This window comes from Fundulus heteroclitus, chromosome 5 (genome assembly GCF_011125445.2).
Source record: "Fundulus heteroclitus isolate FHET01 chromosome 5, MU-UCD_Fhet_4.1, whole genome shotgun sequence".
NCBI lineage: Eukaryota > Metazoa > Chordata > Actinopteri > Cyprinodontiformes > Fundulidae > Fundulus > Fundulus heteroclitus.
In genome coordinates this window covers 16,260,133-16,282,573 of record NC_046365.1, presented here as the reverse complement: position 1 = coordinate 16,282,573, position 22,441 = coordinate 16,260,133, and the positions used below count along the sequence as shown (strand labels likewise).

General features: G+C 41.3%; 1 protein-coding gene across 2 annotated transcripts in view; it reads right to left on the bottom strand.

Moving 5' to 3' along the window:
• Positions 1 to 6,030: 6,030 nt before the first annotated feature.
• Positions 6,031 to 22,441, bottom strand: part of gucy1b1 (guanylate cyclase 1 soluble subunit beta 1) — a 34,234-nt gene continuing 17,823 nt past the window's right edge. For both annotated transcript variants that reach the window (XM_012849820.3, XM_021309150.2), the window contains 6 exons: positions 18,890 to 19,023; positions 16,131 to 16,328; positions 11,755 to 11,992; positions 10,972 to 11,112; positions 7,698 to 7,852; positions 6,031 to 7,019 (listed from right to left, as the gene is read on the bottom strand). In XM_012849820.3, the coding sequence (XP_012705274.2) occupies positions 6,872 to 7,019; positions 7,698 to 7,852; positions 10,972 to 11,112; positions 11,755 to 11,992; positions 16,131 to 16,328; positions 18,890 to 19,023 (1,014 nt within the window). In that variant the 3' untranslated portion in view covers positions 6,031 to 6,871. The remainder of the gene's footprint in view (positions 7,020 to 7,697; positions 7,853 to 10,971; positions 11,113 to 11,754; positions 11,993 to 16,130; positions 16,329 to 18,889; positions 19,024 to 22,441) is intronic.

Genomic DNA, 22,441 nt, shown 5'->3' with positions numbered 1-22,441 from the left:
GCAAAAAAACGAATACCACCAGAGGCAGCCCATCGGGTCATAGTTGATGCCACAGTCCTCCTTAGTTGGAGAACTATGCCACTTAATGACTTTATTTGTTCCTACATCATATTTAACTGAATTTAATCCTCTTTTTTTATTACCACCATTCAATCAAGATACCAGAGCGCTTGATGTAACTGCTTTGTTCACCCGTTTTGCTAGTTGTGCCTTTCATTCGATACCTTTGACCTAAATCTGATCATTGCTGATAAGGCAGACCTTTGATATTTAAAGTTATCACACAAGATCTTGCAGAGATATGTGGACTAAACTCATGCTAAGAGGTGTCCTAAAATTACCCTGAAAGCTGATGCTGTTGAAAACACGTTCTTTGCTGGAGGTTTGACCGTAATGTGGAGGATGGATATGGTGTCTGGGGACGACAATAATAATAAGAGTCATGTACAGAGAACCTTTATGACTCCAACTCGGCTGAAAGAGTTCACTTGCATTGAGAAGACACTAAAGAGGCGAAGACACACGTTTATCAAATGCGTTGACACTAGAAGACTTTCCCTAGCTGCTACAGCTCGCAGTAACACAGACATCTGCACCATCAGCAGTTTTTTTTCCACCAAAGGGCTGCCTTGCATCAAGATGTATAAAGTTCATCACTTGTCAGGGAGTTCTATCTTGTCACTGATAGCTTGTCGTTCATCTTTTTTTTTGGATTTCTGGTCAAGTGTGACATAAAGAACATTTGCCTGACCTTCACCTTAATATCTGCACTTTTATCAATTGAAGACCTTTCTACTTTGACTGAGGTGATGAAAAAAAAACAACAGTCGTGCTTGAGACATGCTGGATTAGGTCCAGTGGATGCTTATCTTTACCACATTTATATCACGAGCCGTTTATCTGAGGCGTAGTATCAGGTTTTATTTTATGAATTGTCTATCAGTTGTACTGGCAGGAACAATGACAGCATGGGGAATAAAAGAAGACGGATCTGAGTAAGCGACACAAACTTTCTCCTCTAATGTGTGATGAAAGTTTCCGCACTCTAGAAAAACTGGAATCCTGAAGAGTTGTTAAGATACCATATAGTGGCTTCAATTCATTTTTACTTTATTTATGGAGAGCCCATTTATACCAATGGTCATCTCAAGCCACTTAAAAAGACCATTTATTCATCATGGTGCCTAAAAATGTATTAACCTGTGCATACTCATTTATTTCAGCTTGACTATGATCAGGACTTTATGCTCTTATTCACAAACTGACATGTTTAAAAATAAACATTTGTTGGTGCCTTGGATAAAATCAGTGCTATAAATGCAGTAAAATGGCACATTATGTTTCTTATGTTACCTAAACAGTCATATTCAATAAATTATAATATAGGTTCCAATGAGGCTCCTTTGTCAGATTAAAAGTACTTTTTGAAAATGACCTTTAAGCAAGTATTAAGCATACTTTTCATTAAGCCCACTTTTCTGTATTAATGTTTTTTTTATTGGTTTTCTCAGTTGTGTGTAATATTCTAAACGTGTTTTCATTATATGTAAGCAAAAAAAAAAGTTAACAGAAATAAGGACTTTAAAACAGTCTGTGAGTAATAAATCTATATAAGGTGTGTGCTTTAGTGAATTGCGTTAAACAAACTGATATTTCTGTAATATTCTCATTAATTTAACATGACTATATATTGTTTGTATTAGTATTAGGATTGTATTCCACTTCACTACGGCCATCAGAGAACTCACGCCTTACTCTTGCTGGTTAAGTTTTCTCAAGAAGCAGTTCACTGAAGAGCTACGCTAACGCTAGCTCGTTTTCTTGCTGTTTTGATGTGACTTGTTGATGATTCAACTCAAAACGCATTTCAGCGTTCTTCCAGTTCGTCCTGTGTGGAGAAAACAGACAGAAAAGTTGTTCTTCTTAGTGTTTCACTGTGGCGCGGCAGTAGTCAGCCCTGCTGCCTTGCAAAAAAAAAAAAGGTTCTGGGGCAGCGCTGTGCATGCAGAGGTTCTAACCTACAACTCCAGCTTCCTCACACAGTCCAAAAACATGAATGTCAGGTGAACTGGTTTCTCCGAGTTGCTGTAGGTGTGAGATTGCGTCCATGTTGCCCTGTGATGGACGGGCGACATGGCCACGGTGCGCCCCGCCTCTCGCCCAATGACTGCTGGAGATAGGCGCCAGCCCCACTGCAGCCCTACAAGGATAAACAGGCCTAGAAATGGACCGATGTTTCAATTTCAGTCTGTAGAACTGGGACTGCGATGGAAATCTGAGCACGGCACAGAGCAGGTCCAGTGCAAAGGGAGAAAAACACAGATTAGTTAGATCAACAAAATAATGGGTAAGCTGCTTTGTTTGGATGCAGCTGACCGCATCTCAAACAGTCGACTTACAACGATCCGGTGGAAGTGGCCGTTCCTCGTGGGCTCAGATGCTAACCCTGTTAAAAAAGTCTGGGTCAGATGGAGCTCAGCGTCCCAGACTGAAATCGCATTAGATCCTGTTCACTAAGTCTAAAGATCAGAGGAATTTACCACATACATTAGAGAACAATTGAAATTCAACAACAATTACAGAATACTTAGGAGGTAAAATGCAATCTTGAACTTTCGACGTGACCCTGTGGTACACCATATCTCACTGAATGCTTCTAGGAACTATTCCTCTGTCATGCAAATTCCTGTGCTCCTTTCCTGCATCTTCTATGTCAAACTCCGGACGAGCAGCAATGTCCATTTTACGTAGCTTTTTGTTTTCAGCTTTTATTTGACTGTGTAAAATGTAGCACCGGTCAATATATTTATAGCCTGTAAGGCATGTAATTAAACATCCTGATGGCTCATAGTGCTTTTGATGCGATGCTGACATCGTGTATTTTCTTATTTTGCACGTGTGTTCACACTTCTAACTGAAGTGCTGCCAGGAGGGGTCAATGTATCGAGAGATTTCAGATGTCAATCGTTCAAATAATGATCTTTGGCAACATGCAGGAACAATAAAAGCAGATTTTATAGCCTCGTATCAGCCAGTGAGGACAGATAGATCTGAACTTAATTTAGGGAGAGCTTTAGCACCTTTGAAAATCATAAACTAATAAAAAGTTATAATTTTTGCAGTATTTTAAAGTTTGTTTGAATTGTTCCAGTGCCGCATCTCAGAATAAGACCTCGGGTCTAAGCCGGTCTCTCTATCCAACAGGGAGTTAAGGGGTTTGGCTCTTATCGCTTACAGTTCAATTAGGGGAATTTCCATCACTTCTGGGTTTAAAATATCCTAGGAACATATACTTTGCTTCCTCCTTATTTAAAAAGACAACTGTACTCAAACTATGTAGTAATGCAGAATAATGGAGAATGCAACATGCAGCAAAAACATATGCGTGCATTCCTTTTCTTACCATGGGTTGAGTTTTTCTTATCAAAATCGTGATGCAAACAAGACCAGACAGGAGTTCTGTGTAATCCCCCCCCCCCCCCCCCCCCCCCGTCCACCTCACACCTAGGTGTGCCTGAACTTTGAATATAACTTTTTTTTTTAACAAAAGTGTAATGCAGAAATATCCTGATTAGATAACCCTGACAGAAAGATTATTGAGTTTATCTCCAAGCTCATAATAATAGCTAACGTAATAACATAAAAGCTGATATTATGGATTTTGACTTGGCCACTCCAGAACACTCACCTTGCCGTCTATAAGCCATTTTTCTGTAGCATCGCATTGCTGCCATTGTCCTGCTGGAAAATAAATCTCCCCATAGTTCCCTGACAGCTGGAATCAAATGATTTTCTTGGATCTGGCCATACTTGTCTGCATTCATGCTCTACCTTCACAAGCCTTCCCAGGCCTCGCTGTGAGAAGAGTCCCCGTCGTTATGATGCCTCCACCTTTCTTCATGGTGAAAGCTGGTAGGTTGGTGGTGAGGTGCCGCGTTTGGGGTTCAAAAGTAACATTTTGTTCCCACAGACCTTCTTCTTCAGTCTCCATCATTTGACGCACATCAACAGCAGGTGGTCTCCATTTAAACAAATGTGACACATAAGTAACCGGACCTCAGCTCTATTGAAAATGTGTAAACAATGCCTTAAAGTGGGGTTTACACAGAGAAAACAACTCATTTAAATCAACTGTCTCACATTTAAGCTAAAGCTTCCATATCATGACTTTGTAAGCCTTCCAGTCAACTGCAGGCGTAAAAAAAATTAACATCGTCTTTGGCACAAGGGAATATTCATGTTTCGACATATTAGTTGTTTTCTGGTGCTATTTCTTTGAACCCAGAAGAAAGACTGCGATGGCGCCTCTCCCTATGTGGGGTCGCCCTACAGCCGTAGCAGCATGGTATCAAAAAAAAGCATTTGCTGTCGCTGTGCAGATTAGGTGCTAAAAGAGCCACTTCATGTCAACTGTAAGAAATGATTGCGCTCTGCCTCACATCACCGCCACTGATCTGTATTTATTCACTGGATTGCTGATTCGCCATTGGTAGTACACGTCGCTGTGAAGCCAACAGCCGCCATATTGGTACTCCCTATTTTCCTCCAGTAACTAGGAAATATGTGCGCTACAGCATCAAATAACAAGGATTTTCTCATGTTCGGGGGGGCTTAAGACTTTTAAAATGTCAAATGCCATATACTTTTATGTTATGTACTAAAACTATCAAGTACTGAGAAAGTCATATTTTGCATGTTATTTATACACACACACACACACACACACACATATATATATATATATATATATATATATATATATATATATATATATATATACATATAACATGCAAACTATTTCAACACTTTCTCAGTACTTAACAGTGTTAGTACATCCACTGACTGTAAAATTACCTGTGAAACGTTTTCACACAGCCAGAAAACTGCTTGTTGTTGCAACCAAATCCTATGGGATTCTGTGAGAGTAGGGAGTAGCAAGATGGCGGCCAGTGACTTCAGATTTCGGGCCTATCAGCAATCCAGTGAATAAATAGAGATCAGTGATCACCGCTCACTGGGCGTGTTGTTCACTGGGCAGGGTAGGCACTTCCTGAAGGGGGCGGCTAATGACTCTACCTGGTCATGGCCACTGGTTTTCTAGGACAGGAAGGTGCTGCTGCTCGGAGAGCAGAATTCACAAAGATTACTCAGACATGGCTGAATGAAGCAAAACACCACTTTGGCTATGATTATGTTAAAGGAATAGCATTATAACATAGTTAAAAGCTCCAAAATGTTAATTTTGCATGAAACAGGCCCTTTAAAAAGAACAATGCATGGGTAGGGGTTGACTGGCAGATATATAAATCTGTATGTATACCTTTGAGCCTGTGGTGATTAGAGATAATCCACTATTCAAACTTGTAAACTCAGTTCTCGTGTTTAAAATTCATTAAACTTGTTTTATTCATCACTGTTCCACCTTTTGAAAAATGAGCTAAAATAAAGCACTAATTTATAAAATCTACTGATAAAACTTATTCCAATGAGTGGATGTACACGTCGTACTGGAACTGGAGGACTTTAACACGTCATGATTATTCTTCATGGCTGTATAATATCTTTCAGTTATATCTTAATAATGATTTCTAGAAAAAAAAATAAAAACAGGAAGACAAAAAAGCCAAAGTTGCGATTCTCAGATGATGCAGCAGACGGCGCTCTTTACCCACTACTCGTGTTGCTGAGTAATTTCTGCAAGGAGCAGAACTGCCTCTTGTTCTAATGATGACCAAGATTCAATTTCTCCTGTTTATGCACAGATTTTGTTTTGTGAAGTTCAACAATTTTCCAAATGAGCAAAGCGATTCATCAACAAATCCAAACTTTCTTGCAGCCCCAGAAGAACATAGGAGTCAGAAAAACAGACGTCAGATCTGGCACACAAAGCTGAACGGATATTTCAAATGTATTGGAAGTATATCATTAAACAGATGCAAATCATACTAATACAGATGATAAATAAATTCAACGTATGAAGCAAATGAAATGTTACTTTCATTATTCACAGGAAAAAAGCAGATCAGCAGATTCAGTGAAAGTAAATTTTATTTTCTGTCTTTAAAGTGATCACTATATATCAAGTTAGTTTTTATTTTTCCTAAAAGAATAAATACAAGGTAAATTAAACAAACCATAAATATATAAGACAATCTCTATAGGATACTGCAGAGCTTGAAATTCTGTTTATCTGTGTTATTGTGCAGCGGCAAACATAAAACGGGGAATAATAAAAGGCGGGTGGAATAAATATAGAAAACTAGTGTTCATAGTTATGATTGATGATGCCATTTAAATAGTTCTGTGTGAGATACATAATACTGCACTTTTTCATTCATGACTTTAACAAACTTTTATCCTTTATTGTCAGTTTTTCATTAAAAGATGACTAAAAAACAGTGACAGAAACACAGAACCTCCAACAAGATTAAATTGAATTACTGTTGTCGTCGCTTAATGTGCATCAGCATCAAACATTAGGAAACAAATGTAAAGCGTACTTTTATCATTTTATGGTGGTATGAGCACACCACGAACACTTGGCACCCTTAACTCATGTTGCTGATTTTAAATGTCTTACGCAGTTTTTGTCTACAATACTTGATTGTAAAAATACAATGAATTTACCCAGCTATGTGATATAAAAACACTGCACAAATCTAAAACCCATAGTGTGGTTGTAATGGATCACGTGTGGAGAACAGGGGAGGGTCAGTGCAAATCAAGTTTTTAAAAAACACTTTCTGCAACAAATTAAAAGCATCTGTACGTTCCGGATCTATACTGTCAGTTTCACCGTCAGTCTGGTTCATCGCAGCTTTTGAAGCACAACAGACCTTAACCGGCCCAAGTCCTCCCAGTGTTTCTATGTTTACGGTTTAAATGCACCGGACTCGCTGTCGTTGGCCTTCCTAGAAAGAAACCACACCTTCATGGGCTCCTTCTTCCCTTTCATGGTGATGGGGCCGCGGTACTCCAGATGAAACTGAGGGTCGGCGTTCTCAGCGGACTGCAAACACCTGGAAGACAGTGTCATTCACCTTACAGCAGGCTTATTTCTGGCTCCTGTTGTGCACAGAACCCTAGCATGTCCTCTCTAATATAATATCGCTGCTGTTTTAGGCCAGGGAGTTGAAACGGTGAAACAAGTCTGGTCCTGATGTGAAGAAGCAGCAATTACTCCAAGAGTTACATGAAAACCCAGATCACAACTTCCAAATGCACTCATTAGGGATAAATCCCTTAATTTTTGGAGACCTATGATGTGGTCTGATTAAACAAAAATGAAGGTATGTAGTCATACGACCACCGTTATATTTGAAGGGAATAGGGAGAGATTGGAAGCCTGAGTAAAGCATTCCAGCCGTGAGGTACAGCGATGGCAGCATCATGTAGTGTGGAGGCTTGGCAGCAGGAGGGACTGGTGCACTTTACACAATAGATGGCACCATGAGAGGGGAAAAAACAACTTGTGCAGAAATATTAGAGTAACATCTCAATACATCAGCCAGGAAGTTAAAGCTGGGTCACAAATATGTCTTTCAAATGGAAAATGAACCTTTTAAAACAGTGAATGTAAATATTTGGTTTCAGCCATTTTTCTGCTTCTACAAATAAAATTCAAACATGTTGTTTAGGACTGTAAAACCAATGGCTAGCATGCTATTGATAAGAGGTGAAGGATTACAAAAACTCACCTGTAGGTGTACTCCGAGACGTTAATTTTTCCCTTTTCGCCCGTCGTCTCAGTCCGACTTGTGAGGTTGACCGTATTCCCAAAGAGGCAATATCTGGGCATCCGCTGGCCAATCACGCCTGTCACCACCTCCCCGGTGTGGATGCCGATGGTGATCTTGAACAAAAACGATTAAAAGTAGGACATCAATCCATGTGGGTTATGAGTTGACCAAACTGTAAAATCACAACGGTGCTATGTGAGTTTCTGGACTAGCTTTATCCGACTGGAAACGTTGAAATGTGTTTGAGTTAACCGCAGCAAAACTACAGGAAGAAAAGACCCTAAACATTGCAAGCATTACAACAAACAAGTGTTCATGTTGAATAAAGGGCTTGCAAAACTATAAGTATATTCAGCTTGTTCACACAACTCTTAGTTATCAAATAAAAAGGTGCAACATTTAGTGGGTGGCTACAAGATTCGCTTTGCCAGGAACTTGTGCACCATGAACAAAATTAGAAATCTTCTCTCCTTTTTTCACATTTTAAATCTGCAAAAAAAAAAAAAAAAAGATTTCCAAGGGGACATCTAGCCAGTTTAGAGACTTAATATTTATCCTCGGGAGCGGTGGCCACTTCTCAGCGCTCGCTTCCTTCAAAGCATCGATGTGCCACGAGCGTCTGGGACGAACAAGCGTCTATTTTGGTCCTCCGCATCGTGAGATTATTTGAGCGAGCTCCTGCTACTTAAATCGAACTCTCTGTGCCAGCGCCACGTCCCAAAATAAACACGCCTTTGTTAAGCAGATACTATTTTCCAGAGTTGGGTCTCAACAGTCAGCGACACAATAACAATCGGCTGCAGTCCGTTAAACAAATGCTCGCTGGTTTTTGGCCAACTATTTCGACCTGTTACTGCACCGCGAAAGTATGTCCGAATGCGTAGATAAAAATGATTCTGAAATTAATCAAGAAAGGAAAACAGAGCAGCGCTCCAGAGTGCCTGGATTATCCGTGCCAGGGTAACAGATGCGTTGCTAAAAAAGCGGCAGAAATGGTTTTAATACGTGAAGGAAAACAGAGGGACGATCATGACGTTATTAGCCAGAACCAGATGAATGGTTGCACCAACGCAGAACTGTTTAATTGGAGAAGGAAAACCCATTTATCATGCACTGCTGGTTAAAAGGGGAAAAAAATGCTCTAATCAGCTACATCATTTAGTCCAGGGGTCACCAACCTTTTTGAAACTGAGAGCTACTTCATTGGTACAGAGTCATACAGAGGACTACCTGTACTGACCATTGAACTAGAGGAGTCAGAGTTCACCTTTATTTTTATGTGAAATTTTTCATGCTTTGTTTATAGATATTGTTGTTTTTAAATCTATCTAATTGCTAGTGTGAATAAACAGTAAGAGTAACGGTATAAAATAACGTTTTAGATGCAGCTCACGGGTGGATTGTGTTTTATTCTTTAGAACTGGCTCATGGGCCCCACATGTGGTCCTCGGGGGCTACTTGGTGCCTGCGGGCCCCGTGTTTATGGCCCCTGATTTAGTCAATCATTGGCACTCCTGGTAAAGATGTGTGAAAACATTTAAAATAAATTCATCTTTATAGCTGACCAAATTTCCTGTAGCGCGGTTACTGGCACCCCTGGCATTATCTAGAGATTAGATGTAACTTGGACGTTTGTGTTTATGTTTTACTGTTTTAAAGTTGATTCTGGTTTCTTACAACTTCTAATTAGTAATCCGTGACTTTCTGTTATAAACATGACACAGGATTTTTTTTTTAACTGCTGGCCACTAAGCTAGATGTGGATAAACATGTTTATCTTGCCACCACACACAGTGAGCAGTGTGATGAAACAAGGTTAAAAAAACGCTCACATTGCCACCCTTATAACATCATGGGCTTTGGTCACTATTTTTCGCTTCAGCGAGACCCATTTAGACCTTTACCTGTGAAAGGTGATTCATAAACACACTATCCTCATATTCCTGAACAGCAAAGACTTTCCTCTTCGGGACAAAAATGAACCTTTTTGGTAACAAAACCTCGCCTTGTTTTGGTGTGAAACAATGCATGAATACGTGGAAGAGCACCAGGTGCTCACTGTAAAGTGCAGTGAACACTGCAAAAAGAGAACTAAAAGTAAGTAAAGTTTTCCTGAAATGAGTGTATTTGTGCTTGATTTGTCGAGTTAAATAAGATCATCTGCCAATGGAATGAGTATTTTTACCCCAGAAATAACATAATTAGATAGACTTGTGAGGTTCGACTTGTGAGGTTGAAATAAGATGATAGAGATGAGCTGCTCCTATTATAAGTGCAAAAATCTTATTCCACTAGCAGATAATATTATTTACCTGCTCAAATCAAGGCCAAACATACTCATTTCAAGACAATTTCACTTACTTTTAGTTTCCATTTTTACAGGGAAGGATCCGTGATGCTGTGGGCCTGATTCACCATCAACAGTGTATGGTGCCTTAAATGCATTGAAATACATGCCCGTTTTTAATGAAAAATCTATCAGAATATGCCAGACAAGGGAACACACACGGCAAAAAAAAACAAAAAAAACACAGTAATGTTTTGGCAAATACAAATTGAACCTTCTCCCATGGCCGTATCAGCTCGCAGACTCAAATCCTGTTATAGGCTAGTAGAACTGAGGAACACCCAGCATAAAGGAGAACCCAGCACCCAACAATGGAAAGTGTTAACGGAGAACAAGCGCCATATCCTCTTGGGAATAGTGGGTCCTAAAAAGTATTAACCGCAGGTGTGTTGATTTAGTTAAAAAAAAAAGTAAAAAAAAAAAAAAAAAAAAGTATTATTAAATAATCTTTACCTAACTTGGTAAATGTACACACCTTAAAAATTGGGTTTCTCACAAGTTTTCAGTCAAGAATATTCTACTGGAACAAAAGATACATTTATTTCAAGGCTTTTTAAAACATCTTTACCAAGGATGCTTAGGAGTGTAGTGGAGTTTGATAAATTATTGAAAATGATTTGAAGCTATTGAGATACGTACATTATCTATGCTTAATATCCCTCAATGTCACTCTTTATTTAACGCAGTAAATATTTAGATTTTTTTTTTGCTGAGTCTTAAAATGGATTTTTCTTTCCGGACCAATTAGAACGGCTTCAGGATGAACACATCTCTATTCTGTGTTTCCACTTCTACACTTCTGCGTCTGCGCGTGTAAAGCAGATGAATGCTTAGCTGTACATTCTGCGGGGTTTTCTGTTTTTTTTCTGCGGCCCCGTCTCACACCTGTACTGGCTCGTCGTCCACTTTGACTTGTCCCGCAATCTCCAGCATATCCAGGGCGAGGTGACAGATGGACTTGGCGTGGTGAGTGCAAGGCTCCGGCAGCCCGCTCACTGTCATGTACTTGTCGCCGACTGTTTCCACCTGCAAACGACAAGCATTTTTCCCATTTAAAGGGGACATTAAACCCCTTTCTCTTTATTTACCGTTTGATGCAGGACAATCAGTTCCCACTGCTCTATAAAGGGAGTCTCTTTTAAGGCCGGAATTAGCTGAACCCGGCCCGCGGTAAACACTCGCATCAGCTTGGAGACATCCGGGGGCCTCTCCGAGTCCCGCGCAGATCGCAGGACCACCGGGCCGTGCGCCTCTGTCGAGTAAATATTACTTCTTTTGGCGACCCAGTGCCTGAAGCCGAGCCCCCTGGAAGTGCCGGGGTCTGTTTGACTTCTCAAAGTGCATTCTTGTCTGAAAGCCTGCAGTGTAAATCTGCCGCACCGGGCCTATAAAAATAGTGCAGTCGCTCTGTAAAACTCCACCGTGTTTAGGAGTTGCTTGCTAGTCATCAAAATAGTGATCTATTCTCTCGCTGAGTTGCACGTCTGTGATTGTTTAATTGCTATTCATCACTCTGGTACACATAGCCGGAGAACTGAGGAACTGTCATCCCGGGGTAATTCTTCCCTTTTGTTTAACCCCCCCCCCCCCTCCCTGTTTTTCTTTAGCCTGAAACCCGATGACACAAAAAGCCTGATGAACTGCGGCGGCGACGCTCTTGCTTCCCACCTTGTATACATAAGGGTTCTTCCGAGAGTCCGTCAGGATGTCGAAGCGCGTGTAAACATCGTTGAGCAGGTTGACTATCTTGATGGCGCCCTCGGCCGAGGCGTGCTTGCTGCAGAAGGCGTTGAATCCCACGATGCCGCTGAACAGGATGGTGACGTTGTCGTAACGCTTGGCCGGGACGGGCCGCTTGTGGCGCAGCTCGTTGGCGACCGACGGCGGCAGAACGGAGTAGAGCAGCCTGGGAGAGGAGGAGAGGAGCGAGAAGCGTTGCTCAGAGGAGGCACGCAGGGTTTAAGGGAACCTGGGGCTCCCAGACCGAAGTTTGTCCCCGTATCGGCACCTTTTTTAAATGTTTTACTCCCTCACCACCTTTAGGTCGCTTCACCGTGCAAAGCTGCTCTCAGATAAAGACGGGTTGGTGTTTCTATGGTAACGGTCAGATCACGGCTGCCCGTATCGAAAGCAAAATAACTTTCCTGATGCATTGGACTTGCAGCGCCGGGAGCTGTGACGCGTAACAATCGCCCATCGGGACACGGCGAATGTAAATACCGCATGTTTACGGAAAACACTTGAGAACAACAGTTAAAACATCAAGGCAAGATGTCGGGCTTCTGTCTGACGAGGAGCCAAAACACCTTCAGCCTGTGATTTCATACCTCCCTGCACACGCCGTGCGTTAGCCTGACGTCCCAAAGGGACGGCCGGACATGCTCCTTGTGGATTTCCTCATAGAGAGCAGAATCCCATCCCATCAATCTACCGCCACCATGTTTTGGTACGACCTTGTCCTTCTGAGATGCTGGGATTAGTTTTGCACCAGATACAAACTGTTAACTTTGATAGAAACCCAAGATACTGTTTTCACAGCATCAAATGTTATTCTATTTAATACATTGTGCAATAATCCTGAAAGAAGTGACTCCTGCTGCTATTACACCGGAATATATGTCAATGCATATGTATATAAGTCACCGCGAATGTACATAGGATATCCTCTGCCTTATTTCTATTTTGTATTTTTTATTCTTATTTTCTATCTACTTCTTTTTGATCCACTGTATAAACGAGGACACACTGTATATACCTGATGCACCTTGTCCTACTTTTGGCACCTTCTTCTGAGTACTGATTACTGAGCCAATGTGACATGTGAATTTCTCCAACGTGAGAACAGTAAAGCCTATCTTTATCTTATCTTAAATCAGACCATTTGAGTTAAATTACTGAAATAAATGACAGTAACCGGGGCTGCTACAGCGGCGCAGTGGGTAGCACTGTTGCCTTGCAGCAGGAAGGTCCTGAGTTTGCATGTTCTCCCTGTGAATGGGTGGGTTCTCCCCGGGTACTCCGGCTTCCTCCCACAGTCCAAAAAAAACCCCATGACTGTTAGGTTAATTGGTCTCTCTAAATTCTCCTTAGGTGTGAGTGTGTGGTTGTTTGTCTCTGTGTTTCCCTGTCCAGGGTGTCCCCCGCATGTGAGATAACGGTTGGATGGAAATCACTATAACCATTCAATTACTGTATACTCTAATGTATTGACATGTGCATACATTAGATGCTTTAAAAACCTTTGTGTATACTTAAATATTAAGAGGAATTTGTTCAGTGGTAAAAGGGTAAGGCACTCTGACCAGAGCACGTCTAGAATAACTTTATAGCTAACCATTGGCAGCGGACTGTCTCAGCAGTCTTAAATAGCATGGTGCTCCACGTCTGTGATCATATCCAGCTGCTGCCCACTGCTATGACAGGCCGAAGCCTTAAACCGTCTTCATCCGAACAGGACCCGGAGATTAGCTTTGGTAAATATCAACCTGCATAATAAAGTGCGACCCCAGGTGCTCCTGTTGGCACGCGGCACCGTGAAGGCAGTAGGAGACCCGGAGCGCTTTTTCTGTTTGTATCTAAACCGTTTTCTTGTGCGGAGTTTGACCTTAAAAGGGAATCCTTCGCGCAGCTTCTTCTTTCTTTGTTTTTTTTTTTCTCTCTCTCTCTCTCTGTCGTTCTACAACATGCCCTAATGAACAATCTCTGACACTTTGTTTTAACAGCCGAGTTGCAACATAATGACTTTGAGGCTGACTCACAACATTGAGATAATGACTGGGCCGCTGTGTGTAATTAATTTCCTAAATGATGCTCTGCAGAGAAAGAGTTTGCATACAGTGCTGGATGTGAATAAAACAAAGCTGTTTTTTTTTTCTCCAAACAGTTCTCCAACACATTTTTTCATTTCACGATTCTAGACATTTCCAGACTCAAGTTCCTAAATAACTACGGCAATTTTTCACGATTTCTTTGAGCTTTGCTTCACTTTTTCATAAGAAAAAGCTCCCAACTTTTACACGTAAACCTAAATGAGAGCGCATGTCTCCCATGGCTGCTGTCACAACATTTTGTTACTATTTTTCTTATTTCCAGACAAATGCGTGTCAATCTGGATTAGCTGGAGATTAGCCTGTATGCTAGAGGTGTCAAATGTGTAGGGAGAGGACACTGGTGCATTATTTTGTTTAAACTGTATGTTTAAAAGTCTTAACTCAAGGGCCTATTTTTATATCTAAAGCATTGCAAAAAAGTACTCTGATTTTCAATTTTTGGTAATATTTAAAAGTTACACAAAGAGCTCTGTAGTACATTTACTTTTGAAAATATATCCATGTACCTGTAAATAATCTAAAACTCAGGCAGCACTGTTTGTTTTAAAGTTCGATGTTCCATTAGATACCTTACTATGTAAAAGAGCTTGAAAATGTTTTCATCTGTCCAACAGAAACAAGAGGCGGACCTCTTTCACGTAGCAAAGAAGTAACTTTGTCACAGCACAAAGGTAGCATATTTTGTTTTCTTTCAGGGAACAAACTGTATGTAGATGAAAAGGCTTCCTCTGAGTACAAAAACATACTTTTCTTTCCACAAGCAGCACATTGATACCTGACTGTAGAGATGATGGTAACACTCTGAGCTAACTTATCATTTTAAGTGTTAACACGATCAAACGACACAGAGGGCCGCTGCGTGTGTGACGATCCTTTTTGAAAATGTAACAATACTAACCCGTTCTCTACTGGGCTGCCTTTCAGATTTGAATCTGATTTATTCTAACATAAAAGCACCAACAACAAAAAAAACAACTAATAATGGTACGTGTCGCACTATAAACTTCTCGGAGGCAAGAAATCTTCACATCAAAATGTTTGATATGTGACACCGATCTTGATACACTGAGCTGCTCCAAACAGGCGGTCACAAAGACGCACAGCATCACAGCGCCTCTCTGTTCTCACTGACAGGTGGGAGGATGATGGAAAAGAAACGCCTCTAGGTGCTCAGCTAGCTAAACACATCTCACCATCCGTTCCTAGGCTTCGTCCCACTGGCAGGAAGTGTGGGAATTGTAGGAATTTGCCACAAGAAATGTAGTTTATTCTGGCTTTATGTTAGAAACAGGGCAGTGTAGTCCAACTACTCTGTCCTCCCCGCAGAGACGGATAGCTCTCCCTCTCAGGAGAGAGCTGTGTACCTGAAGGGGCGGAGTGATGTTACACACTTGGGAAGAATATTTAGTGCGCCTTAAAATCCGGTGCGCCTCACGAAAAATATGGTAAAGTGTTGACATTTAGGCTACTTTTTGTGCCATTCGTTCAGATAAGGTGGACACAATTCCTCCACTATCAATTATTGTGGATCCTAAGTCTACTGGCCCCTCTGGCAGCGATGTGTTTAAAGCCTTAAAAATAAATTAATTTTATACTTGAGTAGGCACAAGCCTATTTAGGTGCTTTAATTCGGTGAGGAAAACCAACCCCATGAAGAAGATTTTGACCAGTCGGAGAAAAGCTCAGCTTAAATGTTTTGGTGTCTGTCTGGATGAACAGCTATGCTTGAGGGCCAGTCGTCCCAAATTCAATACAAGGGCAGCAAATCCCCCATCCCCCCACACACACACACACACAAACCAATAGACACTACTGCGTGTAAACATTACAGACGTAAATTTATCTTATCCAGTTTTCAAAATGGAAAAGACAAGAGAACACGCTGTTTAAATAGGGACGCAGTAAGTCAGAAAATGGCTACACAACAGTAGCTACTAGTCTAAACTGATGACCAGCCAGAGGAATAATCAAACATTTCACTTCCAAACCACAGAAATTGGGGGAAATAAGGTAAGTAGAAAAAAAAAATCTCCAAAGTTCACTGGGAGCAAAAGTTTGAGCTAAAGTGGCTTCCAGGGGTAGAGACCAACTCTCCCTAACAACCACTGCTATTTTAAGGCTTCTGTACACACACACACACACACACGCTAGGGGTCCAATAATAGCTGGCGGCGAGGTTAAGGCTGACTCATTTTGACGTAAGAAAAGGGAAACCTGTCCGTCTTCTTCTTCTCGTCTTCCAGGGCCCGCAGTGTGTGCTGGAGACGATCCGTCAGAATCTCCAGCTCCTGGGTTAGCTTGTACTCCTCACGAAACTGTTCGCCCAGCAGCACCAGGTCGCGCGTGGCGTCATGCAGGGGGATGTCGCTGAGGTAGAGCCCTCTCCTCGTTAGATCATCCAGGTTCATGACACTAACCCAAGAAACGCGGGGCAGAAAGAGACAGAGCAGGGAAAACGGTGAAGAACTAGTACTAATGTACTTATTTGGTAAAAAAAAAAAAATGCAGAGTTCATGTTGTTCATACTCTTATCGTGAAATGGTACAATATAAATAGATTGTGAAGCACTCGCAGGGAGGTCAGCATCCCGGCGGAGCCGTCTGTCTCTTAATGAACGATCTTGTTGCTCGGTGAGGTCGGATCTGGCTCTACATGGCTCTGCCTGATAAGATGAATAGAGACTGTTCGTGCGTTTAGCTCCTGTGAGTCAGTTTTGTCTGGACAGACACCTTTTAGCTAAACCACTTGAAAGCCTGTTTAGACAAATAGGACAAGGTCCACAGAACACGGCTTTCCTGCAACCGTTGTTTCAGTAAATTCACTGAACGGTCAAGTCAAGAGGCTAACGGAGGCCACAGGATATTATCCCAGGCATGTACCCACTTATCCTTGTCTTTCTTAATCTTTTGTCTTTCTCCACTGAACTACAACTGTGATTATAAAAGGCTGAGGAGAACAATAAGAAATCCCTTGACGAAAATACACAGAATATCTACAGTAAAACCAACATTGCACAACCCCCTGAACGCATCGTCCCCACCATGAAACACTGTGGTGGGGATGCTTCTCCATCAGGGACCGGGCAGCTGGGCGGAGCTGACAGGGAGATAGATGGAGCTAAACTTAGATTGTGGAGGAAGACCTGCTAAAAAGACATTCTACTGAGGCAAAGGTTCACCATCCGGCAGGAAAACAACCCTAAACATTAAATCAACGCTAAAATGGAACGGTTTTGGTAAACACATAATGGATATACAAACTACCGATTCAGAAGGGCTGTATATACTGTAAACGGATGTCACACTTTTCCAGTTTTTCTATTTCTAACAATAACTAAAAACCTTGTGTTATTTTCCTCCCACTTCCCAATTGCACGCTACTCTGTGTTCTAGTCCATCAGACACAATCAATTAAAGTCTGAAAAGTTCAAACTGAAGGGACTCTAATTCTGATAGGTCACTTATCCTAATCTGCTTTGTGCATTTTTACATTTTAGTGGCGTCTTCACGCTTAGCTCCGTCCGGACAAATCGCCTGCCTTCGGTGGATCTGGGTTATATAATGAACTGTTTTAACAGAACGGCCTCTTCTCACCAGCAGGCTCCCTTCCTCCACTCCACTCAGCACGTGATTCACGCACTCCCTCTAAAAAATATATATATATATATATATATATATATATATATATATAAAAACGAATCTGCTTCCTGACCGGGGTAAACCTGAAAAATGAAGGTTAAGAAAAGTTGGATATTATTAACTTAGTTGAAGAATTTCAGGAAATGCGCGAGGGAAGCGGTGGATGGGATGTTTTTGTTCGGTTTTCTCCGGAGGACTCCTGTTAGCTTCACTCTTTGTGCTACAAATGATTTTTGTTTAAACATCTGTCACAGCCCCACGCAGCTCACGCCTGTGAAGAATGACGAGATTATGCAAAATGCAAAAAAAAGTGTTTCCCGAAACTGAATCACTGACTAAAGTCCTAACATATATGCTTTGAACCTTATTGCTGAAGCAAAGGGATTCCTCTCCTGCTTCTAAAACGCTGTCGACGCGACCTGCATGTGGACCCAGACCTGGTTCATACAAACCAAACCAAGCAAAGCTAAAGCTTTCTCTCTGCTCTATAACATACTCTCTTTAAGAGATTAGTCCAGATTTGTCGTTTTTTTACTGAAGTATTTATAAGACTTTTAAAAGCTGATGTAGCTGTAACTTTAGGTTTTAACTGTGCTTATATTGGTATGCATTCTGCTACACTGTGTATTGGGTTCCAAGATTGTATTTTACCCCCTAAGTATAGATCAAACAAACGTAGAATTACAACATCGGGAAATATCTACCCAAGAATTTTGGATTAAAGTCCAAGATTTTGTTTTCCCCGTGCTTGAGGCTTTTGACGAGCAATGATTGCCTGCACTATGTCAGCATTGGTGATGCTCTGCTTGGATCCAGCTGCTCAGCCATGGAAACCCATTCAAGGAAGCGCTGGATTTCATACACCTGCGGACACAGACGTGCTTGGAAAGCCTGAATTCAATGACTTGGAGAGGTGAGCAAGAAATCGCTTTGGTTGGTCAGACAGTCTGATATCCTACTTGGGCTCATTAGGAGTAACTAAACAGTGAGAGGATGCACCCCATACCCGTTTTGTCTAGAAGAAATGACAAACTTTGATTGTAAAGTGGCAGCAAGTCACTCATTTGAAGGGCTTTAGCAGTTCCAGATGCATCTGTAGTCTTGTTGTTTCTTGGTGTGATAGATCCCACCTGCAGCCTCTGCTACAAGCAGATTATAATGGATAGGTAAGGTATAGTGGGAGCGGGAGTGGGCTGCCTATGACCCATGATATTAAGCATGTTCAAAGAGAGCAGTAAAAGTTTTATCTATGCTGAACCCTTCTGAGACGCGGAGTGCAAACTGTTACTGGTTATTGCTACAGCGGGAAGCGAGGCTGCTGTCTGGGTGCTTTACCTGGGCGAGCAAAGGAAAAGGATGTTCTCCGCCTCTGGCAAATAAATCATCTGGCCTTTCAGTCTGAGGCAGCTGATCTCCACCCCTGTCAGCTCATCCTCATTCTCCACGGTCTCCACATTCAGCAGGCCCTCCTGTCGGGAATACATCACACTGATGAATATTTCATCCCGCTGGATTGGTCTTTTCCGAAACTCTCGTTCAAGCCTGGCAGCCGCCGTTTGGTTGGAACGCAACGCGTCGTAGAGGTTTTCGGGATCGATTTTTAAAGTAAGAAACGTTACTTTAAAAAAAAAAAACTCTGAACTTAAAAGATTTTCTTTATCTCCAAACTGTGTTGCTCTACGCTGACATTAAGCTTAAGTTTTTAAAATATTTTTTTTTTCAAGGGAAACACACAGCATTCACATTAAATGTACATTTTCCAGCCAACTTCTAAAGTGTTTTGTAAATGTTCAGTTCTTCACCTGCATATCATCTGCATTAACAGCATCAATGAAACACCCCCTGCTTCTAAAAATATCAGTGACCTTATGAATAGTTAAGAGGACCCCTTGTGCCCGGTTCAGCGTCCTTATATTTGATTCTGCAACCCCACTACGATTTGCATTATTCACAATTAAGAAAACAGCATTTCTCTGGAGCATATTGCTTATTTTGTGTGGTCCAACGTGTCGATCCAACTGAAACAAGCCCCGTTTTCTTTTTTTTGAACGTCTACATTCTTCTGATGAGCAGGTTTGAAGAAGCTTTTGTTTAATTTCTCTAATTTAAATGAGATTTTTCTTCTCGTTTCACAAATGTAGCCTCAGTTTATCCCAGTAAAAAAAACTTTCAAACACTAATAATTTCTTTTTGAAACATAAAGTGCATGTAATCTGATATGATAATAATAGCAGTCGACAGGCTTGGTGTCAGTTTTGTATTTAATTTGTTTGTATTTTCTTTCTCCTGATCTGATCTGTGTCCTCCTGAATCAGCAATGAACTGTCAGTCAGTCATCCGTGTTTATTGGCTGCCCTGTTAAACATCTGTAAAAAGCCTTGAAAGAAAATCATGTTTTATTGCAATTTGCACTTTTTATCTATCTCACAGTGAAAAGAGAAACAAAACATATTTTATTTGACTACATTCTTTCTGTGAGGAAGAAACCGATTGCCACAAACTCACTACTGCAAACATTAAAGGTGGCTCTAAAAGTTAGAATACAATAAACGTACCAGAAGTATTTTTAACACTTTATTTAAGTTTTGAAGTTGTTCAAAGTGTCCAGGAGTTTTAAACGATTAAATTACGACTTCTCGTTATCGAGGGCAATTGCTTTTTATCACTCCCCAAAATGGGAAAGACAAGACAACAAGCCTCTCAAGAAGGTGTCTGCTGATCTGTATAGTTGTAAAATTGCAACAAGACAATGGCTTCATGGCCAAGTTTGCCCATTATCTACAGGGAGAGCAAATATTTAACAAGTTTAAGCTGACTAGAACAGTGGCCGAATGAAGACCAGAGTTTTTGAGCTCAGCGTGAAGGACGGCAGAGGAGGTTAAAAACAAACCAGAAAATCTCCTGTTGCAAAAGTAATGAGATAGAGGGAGCGGCCATGCCCAGTTTTAAATATTTGTTTGTTTGTCTCAAGTTTACAAGAAAAATGCATTATCATGAGAAAATGAGTCATTATCTCGCAGTATATTTGTTGTATTCGCTTGGGGGTGGGGGGGGGGGGTTGCTTTTGCACTCACAAGAATATATCTGAAATTATCAGTACTTTCTTTCTTCCATTCAGTTTATCCCCTGAGTATTTCATTGTTTTAGGTTTTTGCACTTCTGCAGGGATTTCTGCAGCACCTATGCCTATGAAGACTCAATAACAGTAGCAATCTCATGCTAACAACATCATGATAAAAAGAGAAAAACCACAATAAAAACAAGCATGCTCTGGAAGGCTGGTTTTAGCTCCCTTTATTATGTCAGACGGCCTAATAAGTGTTTTAGGTACGCTCCTTCTGTTGAAATGTTAACAAAGCAAAAAGGGAAGTTTTACGTTGGATTCTGAAGACTGATGAGAGTTTAATGTGCCTAACCTCTGTGGGCAACAAGTTCAGTAGGTTGTCCATATCAGGCTTTGCTGCTAGAGAAATTAATGAAATCTGTACAGAAACAATCAGGGAGCCTGTCTAGCAGGGCGGAAGAGGGGAAATATTCCTCTGCTTTTACAGATACATTAGCGAGTTTAGTTGCAGCCTTTTGCAACCATTGGATGACAACAAAAATGCATAACTAGATTTAATCAGCAGACGAAAGAAGTGATGTTATATTCTTAGATAGTCGCAAGGTCAAAGAACAAGTCTGTGTTAAAATGAAGTGTTAACGAGAAATTCCCTTATCTGTGTGTTAGTCTGAGGCCTCAGCATTTGCATGGACAGGCTTAATATCCATTTAGTACTAAGTTTGACAGGAGAGAAAAAATCGTTTTAAAAAGAAGACAAAACATCATTTGATTTTTAAAGGTGTTTAACTCCTCATCCAGGCACCATTTTCTATTCTGCCGTCTCCCTTTGTCTACACAATTACAATAGGGGGTTTTCAGCTGACGTCACGCTCACGTGACTACTCAGCGCGTCCGCCATATTGGGTGGCAGTCGTTTCGCACCGTTGACCTGCATTGTATGACGCCTTAGGCAGTATTGGAAGTGAACAATGGGGAAAACGTGTTTAATGGTTGGTTGCACGGCCCGTGGAGGTGGAGATCAACGCTTTCTATCGCCTACCAGCCGTAATAGTGAATCAGTGTGAAAAAAAAAAAAAAAACAGCTGTCTGAACAACGCCGTCACCTATGGCTGACACGGATATCCAGGTCCGATTTGGACGGTGTTAAGCTGGAATACGCCAGAGTCTGCGGTGCTCACTTTGTCACAGGTAATTAACTGTTAAGTATTTAAAACATATAAGAAGAATATATTAATAATAGGGCTTGGGCGTTATGACTTATTACTTTCCACGGCTGTCGTGTTGACTGCCTCCGCCGCCTCTACTGCCTATTACTACCGCATACTGTACTCCCTCTCTCAGCCGTGTTTTAATTTGATTAATTTCACCTTAACTTGATTTCAACCATGGTAAACCGTTGCTGTATTGTGGGCTGTAACAGCGCAACACATGATCGCCATGGGAAAAACATAGAAACAGATTAATTTTCCACCGCTTTCCTGCCTGGAGGCGCAACCACGGAGAACAACTGTTAGCGATAACAAAGAGTCGTCGGCTCGCTTGGATCGCGGCTGTAAGTCGACCGAACATAACTTTCCACAGTATCCCGATGTCAATGAGAGTGTGTTCTAAACGTTTGAAACACATAGCAGCAAGTTAAAAGTACATTACATGCGCGAGTGGTTGTTAGCGCTAACGGTTAGCATGTGCTAACCCGGCTGAGCACAGCTTACCTTTGAACGAGTTACAGAGATAAAGAGATCGTCGGCTCGCTTGGATCGCGGCTGTAAGACCGAACATAACTTTCCACAGTATCCCGATGTCAATGAGAGTGTGTTCTAAAC